This window comes from Ahaetulla prasina, chromosome 4 (genome assembly GCF_028640845.1).
Source record: "Ahaetulla prasina isolate Xishuangbanna chromosome 4, ASM2864084v1, whole genome shotgun sequence".
Taxonomy (NCBI): Eukaryota; Metazoa; Chordata; class Lepidosauria; order Squamata; family Colubridae; genus Ahaetulla; species Ahaetulla prasina.
The window spans coordinates 146,956,981-146,965,255 of record NC_080542.1 but is presented as its reverse complement, the minus strand read 5'-3'; the positions used below and the strand labels follow the sequence as shown (position 1 = coordinate 146,965,255).

General features: G+C 44.4%; 1 protein-coding gene across 1 annotated transcript in view; it reads right to left on the bottom strand.

Moving 5' to 3' along the window:
* Positions 1–285: 285 nt before the first annotated feature.
* Positions 286–8,275, bottom strand: part of WNT9A (Wnt family member 9A) — a 35,835-nt gene continuing 27,845 nt past the window's right edge. Inside the window, exon 4 of the mRNA XM_058179981.1 lies at positions 286–5,861. Coding sequence (XP_058035964.1) covers positions 5,388–5,861 — 474 coding nt within the window. The 3' untranslated portion in view covers positions 286–5,387. The remainder of the gene's footprint in view (positions 5,862–8,275) is intronic.

The window sequence follows — 8,275 nt, the reverse complement described above, 5'->3', positions numbered from 1 at the left end:
TGCCGTTGTAACTTTGGTCACTAAATGAAGTGTTGTAAGTCGAGGACTATCTGTAATGCAATAGACTCCTAAAAAAAAAAAAGATTGAAATCTATCACCAGCAATTTTGAGACTTTCAGATATATATATATGTAGATCTTTCGTTATTCGGGTTTTCTCCCGCGTAAAATTGGAAGTTCTTGGCGACGTTTCGACAAAGTCTCATTCGTCATCTTCAGGCTTCAGCTTCATGCTCCCAGAAGCACGAAGCTGAAGCCTGAAAATGACGAATGAGACTTCGTCGAAACGTCGCCAAGACACTTCCAATTTTATGCGGGAGAAAACCCGAATAACCAAAGACCTACATACAAACTCCCGCGAAAACCTCAGAAAAAATATATATATATATGCCCCAAATCACATGATCCCGGGACACTGTGACCATCATAAATATGAGTCAGTTGCCAAGGGTTCTGAAATTTGATCTCATGATCATAGAGATGCTACAACAGTTATAAGTGTGGAAAACGGTCATAAGTCACTTTTTTCAGTGCCATTATAACTTCGAACAGTCACTAAGTGAACCGCTGTAAGTTGAAAACTACCTGTAATCTTATACATACTGATTAGCGTAAGCTTTATTTTGGCAATCCAGAGTTGACTTTTTAAAAAAGTCTGGTTCACACAACATGCTCAACTAGGTTGGTTAAAGACCTAGTACCTGAACATATTTACATGGTGGTTAATTTCATGCTGGCTTATCCAGCCTGTCTGGTCAATTTGGTTACAGTTCACACCAGAAATAGCTATGTTCAGTGATCTAGGTTTAGCAAGTTGTGTGAATTTCACCAGTTGGTGTGTTTTTTCTCCCCAAGCCTGGGAAATAAAAATCGATTTAAAAATGAATTGTTTGACCCATTCGTTTTAGGGTACAACAGCTTCAGGATTAGCCATTTTAAAATGTGTGGACTTCGACTCCCAGAATTCCCCAGCCCTCATGCTAATTGCAGAATTCTGGGAGTTGAAGTCCAGCCATGCCGGCTGAGGAATTCTGGGAGTTGAAGTCTTGAAAGTTGTCAAGATTGAGAAATGCGGTTTCAGGGAAAGAAAGTTACAGAAAGTTTGTTAGAAGATTACAAAAGTTGATCACGTGACCTTGGGACACAGCAGCGGTCATAAGGATGAGTCAATTGCCAAGCATCATGTGTTTTAAGCACATGATCATGGTGGGCATGCTGCAAAGGTCATAACCGTGAAAAATGGTCATAAATCACGTATTTCAGTGCCGTCGTAACTTTGAACGGTCACTAAACGAATGTAAGCTGAGAACTACCTGTATTTCAGACACAGCCGTCAAAAATCAAGCAATTTGATCTCCAGACTGAGATGGCTAAAACCCCATGAGCATGGAAGATCCTGCAAGATTGCAAGTTCTTCCTTAACCTATCTTTAGTCCAGGTATCTAAGATAGTGACCAAGAGAAATAATTACTCTCCACCTTATCAAGCAGATCAAAATGTATCAAAAATTTCCCAAATGTCGAGAAGCAGCTGTGGGCAAGTGGCTTATGAAGTCACCACTGTTCCATAATTTTAAATAATTTTAAATAACTGACAGAATGGTCTGGCGTACAGAAGGATTTTCCCATTTTTGGATATTTCTGGTTGGCCAAGGGCCCCAGAATACTCCCACTAAGGGGAAAAAAGGAATTTGGGACTTCTTCTCCACCTTTCCTCTCCAGAGATTAAGGCTATGGCCCAAAACAAAATCTATTTATCAACAGAAAGAATATTTGTTGCTCAGGATTGAACTGGGAGGTCTTTCGTGTTCTCGAAGTGTGATGCTTTTCTTGCAGATGTTTCATGACCCAACTAGGGAACGTCATCAGTGCTACAAGGGAGAGGAGGAGGAGGAGGAGGAGGAGGAGGAGGAGGAAGAAGAAGAAGATGGTGGCTGTGGGTTCCTCTGAGCTTGGTTGCTTTCTTGCAGATGTTTCATGACCCAACTAGGGAACGTCATCAGTGCTACAAGGGAGAGGAGGAGGAGGAGGACTGTGGGATCGTTAGTGCTCCCTGAGCTTGGTGGTTTTCTTGCAGACCTTTCATGACCCAACTAGAGAATGTCATCAGTGCTAGAAGGGAGTGGTGTTCGTGAAGAGGAAGAAGATTAGGATAGGAAGGAGGAGGAGGAGGAAGAAGAGGAAGACAGCAGGGTCCTTGGTGTTCTCTAAGCTTGGAGGTTTTCTTGCAGACATCTCATGACCCAACTAAGGAACATCATCAGTGTCAAAGGGAAGAGGTGTTTGGAGAAGGAGGAGCAGGAGCAGGAGGAGGAGGGGGGAAGACTGTGAGGTCCTTGTTGTCTGAGCTTTTGGTTTTCTTGCAAACATTTCATGACGCAACTACTAGGTTACATCATCGGTGCTAACCATAATTAGGTAATGAAGCATCTGCAAGAGAATCGTAAGAGTTCAGAGAACAGCAAGGTCTCCACCAATCCCACATCTACGGTTTCCCCCTTCCCCATTTCTCCCCAAAACCCCTCAACGTGAGCTGTTCCAACGGCAACCCAGGAACGTCAAACGCTGCTTCTGAGAAACAGGACCCACCGCTGGGCTTAGCTAAATGAAAACCAGACATCCAGGCAAGACTCTACCAAGGCTCAGAAACCTTCGCTTTCCAAATAACATTGATCAAAAAGAGGGGAAAAAAGGGGGGGGAGAGGGGGAAGGAAAGGAAGAAAAATGAGGCTGCATCTTGCTCAAAGGTCAGGCCTTACAGTGTTGGAAAAAATTAAAGAGCCCCTTCGGGAATCCGGGTTCAAATACCAGCGTGCAAAAAAAGAAAGAAAGAAAGAAAGAAAGAAAGGACCGAGTGCTCACACGCTCAAACGAGAGGCCCAGTTTCATAATACCACATGGAAACCATACAAACTTCTGCAAAGCTTAATAAATAAACGTTCAATATTTAGATATCTAGGCATCGGAATATGTATCTCAGATTCATATTCCACCCTTGAAATAATAAAAGAGTCTTTTAAGTCTTCATTTGGTTTTGCGATCCGTTGCACGGAGCTACAGAGGTGGTCCATTGGGCAAGGAAATTCTTGGGCATGTAGCTTCAGGAAAGGTCTATCAAATCACCAGACCCGAGGCCAGTTCATAGATATTTCATACCAGTTACAAGCCATGTCCCAAAGCTAGGAGCGATCTTCCATGTTTCAGTCACTCCTCTAATCCATAAAACGGCCCAAGCCGTCTCAGGACCGTCATACCAATTTTGGAAGCAAGCCACCATCTCGTTCATTACCTCCCTGGGTTACCATCTCCTCCAAATTCATCCATTTCCCAAGAAGGACAGCTTTGATAGAAGCGGCTACCGTTTTTTATCATTATTATTATTATTATTTTGTTCAAAACACCCTTAAAATTGGGCCTGAGAGCGGGGATGATTTCCCAGATGAGAACGTGCAAGAAATGTTGGAGGGAGTTGGAGTAGATGACCTCCAAGGTCCCTTCCAAGTAACTCTGTGATTCTATGTTCTTAAGATTTCTGCTCTGCTCCTCCAACGAATCAAATTGCAATTCCCCAAGACAAAAAAAGAAATGCAACTCTTGGATCAGTTTTAAAATCACTGTCCATCACACGTGGACAATTCATCCAGGAATTTATCAGCTCTTCATCCAAATCCCATCTTGAAGCAAAAATAAATAAATAAAGAATTGCATATTTGTTAATATTCCCCAGTTCACATGATAGAAGAATGCTCTGTTGACCATCACATCTGAACAGGTAATCCTCAACTTACGACTACAATTGAGCCCAAAATTCATGCGGTTAAGAGAGACAGTTGTTAAGGCAGTTTTAGGACATTTCTTGTCACCGTTGTTAAGTGAACCGCTGCAGTTGTTAAGTTGGAAACACGGTTGTTAAGTGAACTGTGCTTCCCCCATTGACTTTGCTAGGCGAAAAGTCACAAAAGGGTGACCCCAGGACAGTGCAACCGTCATAAATATGAATCAGTTGCCAAGCACCCAAATTTTGATCACGTGACCCTGGGGATGCTGCAACGGTCGTAAGTGTGAAAAATGGTCCTAAGTCACTTTTTTCAGCGCTGTTGTAAACTTTTAATGGCACTAAACCAGCAAAGCTGGCTGTGGAATTCTGGGAGTTGAAGTCCACAAGTCTTAAAGTTGCCGAAGTTGGAAACTCTTGCACTAAACAGTTGTAAGTTGAGAACTATCTGTATTAGTGATCCAGTCTGCTATTTTGATATTTCTCCATATATATCTTTTCCCCTTCTAATCTACAGGAACAAGAATCGGCTGCTCGCTGTCTTACATCTAATGCATGCAGCTTTCTAGTGGTTTAAGTGGTCTTTTTTTTTTTAAGAAACAGGCTTTTAATTGGCCCCGGAGAATATCATCGGCATGGAGAAAGGCGGGTGAAATGCGATCCTCAGGAGACACGCATTCTTGGACGCCGTGATCCAGACGTCTCGAAGGCGATTCGTTTTCTCCGTTTTCCCAAGGCCGAGGGCCAAATGGCATTCCCAGCCAGGACGTCACGCTGGTCTCGAAGCGGCCTCGGGTGCCAACTGAAATCATAAGAAGAGAAACCAGAGCAGAACAAAAATACAAAAAAGCAAGTCCTAATTAAATCACCGAAGGAGTCAGAATGCTGGTTGAGAAGATTGCACAGGCTCCGCTAGTGGTTTTCCAAATTCACCAAGTGGATTGCAAAGGAGAGCAAAGGAAGAGAGGTGGAGGGCACACAAGTGGGAAATAAGGGGGTGTGTGGGGGAACCCAACATTTTCACCATCTGCTACAACAAGCTGTTAGAAGGAACGTTGAGGATACGTCCTCGTATAGTGACCTCTCCAGCTAATGGGATGTGGCTTATGATTTGGGCTTTCTGGAGCCCAGAAGCTCCATAAATTACTTTTTTTTAATAATAATAAAAAAAAAATCCTTCTAGGGTCCTCTTCACCCTAGAACACCTTCTGCAGTTGAAGGTCTTCAAGAGATAAGAGTTCTCTTGCAAAATGAAATGGAACCATCCAGGTCCAAGAGAATTCTCAGGAAGGGAGCACAAACGTGAAGGGTGAACAATTCTAGCCTCCACATCCTGGTCAAGAAGAGTCCTTCTTTGGTTTCCAAGCCATCATGTTGGACATCACAAGGGGTCTTCCATCGGTGCTGGCTGGCGTCCGAAATCTCTTTGCTGAGAAAGAGGCATGGCCAAGCAAAGCACGGAACCCCCTCAAAGTGCTTCCATCGCGTCAGGGTTGCGCTCAAACATCTTACCGGACGTCCTCCGGGGTTTGTTTGTTTGTTTTTGTCTTGAAGAAAGGGGCAAGGGGTGGGGGTTCCGTCCCCGAAGGTGGGGGCTCGTCGGACACAACTCCTTCAGTCCTTGCACGTGTAAACCTCCTCTCTCTGCGTACACTGCTTGCACTCCACGTAACAGCACCAGCGGACCTGGCATTGGCACGAGCGAGTGACCACCCGGCTTTGGATATTGTGTCCCCGCCCGCAGCAGATGCTGTCGCAGTTCTTGTCTTTGTAACATTTCCGGCCGGACGTCCCAAAGGAGAACCGGCTGTTTAAGCAAAAGCTCGGGGAATCGTCGAGATATACCAAATCTGTAGTCCTGGGGATCTGGTCGCCGTGTCCCAGGATGGACTTCTTGGGCGGGGAGATGTCCCCTTCTCCGGTGGCCTCGTTGGTGGTGCTCACCACTTTGAGGGCCGTCTCGTATTTCTGCTTCAGCTGCTTGCCGATCTCGTGGAACGGGGAGAGCTGGCGCCAACACGTCCGGACAGTGCAGGAGCCGGACACCCCGTGGCATTTACAAGTGGTCTCCACTCCAGCTTTGATGACCTGCAGAGGGGGGTGAAAAAAAACACCAAAAGAATTTCTGAAAGACAAGCCCGGGCAAAAATGGCTTACAATTTAGGGCATCAAATGCTTACGATGGCAGGTCCAGCTGTAATCGACCCCAAAATTATGGTCCTAAGTAGTGCGGCTTGTTAAACAGGCCAGCCTGATTTTATGACACTTTTTGCAGTGGTCATAAAGCGAATCAACCTGGTTGTTAAGCAAATCCACAGTCACTGAGCGGACCCAGTGTCTGTACACCGATTCATGGGGTAAACATGCGTTTCCAGCAAAAAACGCATCGTAAATCAGGGTCGAGTAATGGCAGGATGCAGCTAACAGGTATAAAACCACCTGGAGTTGTTTTGTTTTGAGATGAATGGCAAAAGAAAGACAGGAAGAAAGGAAGGAAGGAAGGAAGGAAGGAAGGAAGGAAGGAAGGAAGGAAGGAAGGAAGGAAGGAAGGAAGGAAGGAAGGAAGGAAGGAAAGAGGGAGAGGGAGAGGGAGAGAGAGAGAGAGAGAGAGAGACTGGTTGCCAATCTATCCCAAATGTGATCATGTAAACGGGGAGGCTCCACAACATAAGTTCAAATCTTATATCTTTTTTGGGGGGTTCTATTATAACTTTGAAAGATCACTAAACAATCATAATTTGTGAACTCCTTATGTTTTCCTCCTTATCAGCCAACCAACCCCTTTGGTACTCTCTCCAAAAATTGGAAGTCTGTACTCAATTCACCGGCTTAAGTTTTCCAAAACTTTTAATGTACTTATTAAACAATTGTATATAGCCATCCATTACACATTGGTGACTCCAGGAGGCTTAGATGTGGGTGTGGATTTTGACCCTAAGTTGGGATTGGACTAGAAATGAGCAAACACAGCACCTTTATCAACCACATTTGAGCCCAAAATTTCTGTTGCTAGGTGTGACAATGACGGAGCGAATTTTTTCCACGTTTTACGACCTTTCTTCCCAGGGTTGCTAAGTGAATCATTTTGATTGTTAAGTTAGTCACACAGTTGTTAAGTGAATCTGGCTTCCCCATTAACTTTGCTTGTCAGAAGGTTGCAAAATGGGATCACGTCACACACACACACACACCCTGGGAGCATCGTAAATACGAGTCAGTTGTGCCAAGCATCCGAATTTTGATCATGTGGCCACAGGGATGGCTGCAACGGTCCTAAGTGTGAAAGGTGCCTTTTTCCAAACACCGTTGTAACTTTGAACGAACGGTCATTAAGCCGAGGATTCCCTGTATTGCTTTGTTTCTTCTGGATGAGATTTGCTTCTGAATTTCAGCAATGTAAAAATTCTCTTTGGATAATGCAGCTTTCCTGAGGGCCAATGTTTCACCAAATGCTGCAAGAAATATCTGGACAGATTCATTCTTCCTGACTTCTCCGGGGGGGGGTTCTTTTGGGGGGGGGGGGTTTGCAACATTCTTGGTCTCGGATGGCAAGTTGGCAGCGAGCAGATTAAATCCCCCCACCCCCCAATCTCTTTATGGTATGCATTTCAACTTCCAGTGCCAAGACCAGTTTATCTGGCATGCAACGTGAGCTAATTAGTTAGCAGGATTTTTGCAAGACTTTTGCTTCCTTTAAGGGGTAATAGCGATGGGGAGGGGTGGCTTTGTTATAAGGATCAGATTTTTTTTTTTTAAAGCAATTTTTCCTCTTTACATCGGAGCCGTTTGGGGGCAGGAGAAGAAGGGATTAAAGTGTAGGAAGAAGGAGACACGAGTGATAATGAAACCCAGTGATCGTTTTCTATTTTATTCAGAATAACAAAATAACAGAGTTGGAAGGGACCTTGGAGGTCTTCTAGTCCAACCCCCTGCTCTGACAGGAAACCCTATAATATTTCAGACAAATGGTTGTTCGATCTCTTCTTGGAAATCTTGAGTGATGGAGCATTCACAGCTTCTGGAAGTAAGTCTTCCCACTTATTAATTGTTCTCACTGTCAGGAAATTTCTCCTTAGTTCTAAGTTGCTTCTCTCCTTGGTTAGTTTCCGTTCGTTGCTTCTTGTTTCTCCTTTAGATGCTTTGGAAAATAAGTTGACCCTCCTCTTTCTTGTGGCAGCCCCTGAGATATTGGAAGACTGCTATCATGTCACCCCACCCCCCGCCAGGCCCCCTTTTCATTAAACTAGACAACCCCAATTCCTGCCACCGTTCTTCATATTTTTTAGCCTCCAGTCTTCTAATCATCTTTGTTACTCTTCTCTGATTGCTAAAATGTCTTTGTAGATTCTCAGCCATCATCCACATCATGGCTCTCCCAAAGGTGCTTTTTTAAGAGGCCACCAGAGTTTTTGTTTTTTTCGTTGAAGAGGTTTCGCTTCTCACCCAAGAAGCTTCTTCAGCTCTGACTGGATGGTGCGGAATGGAAGGAATTATATACTCCT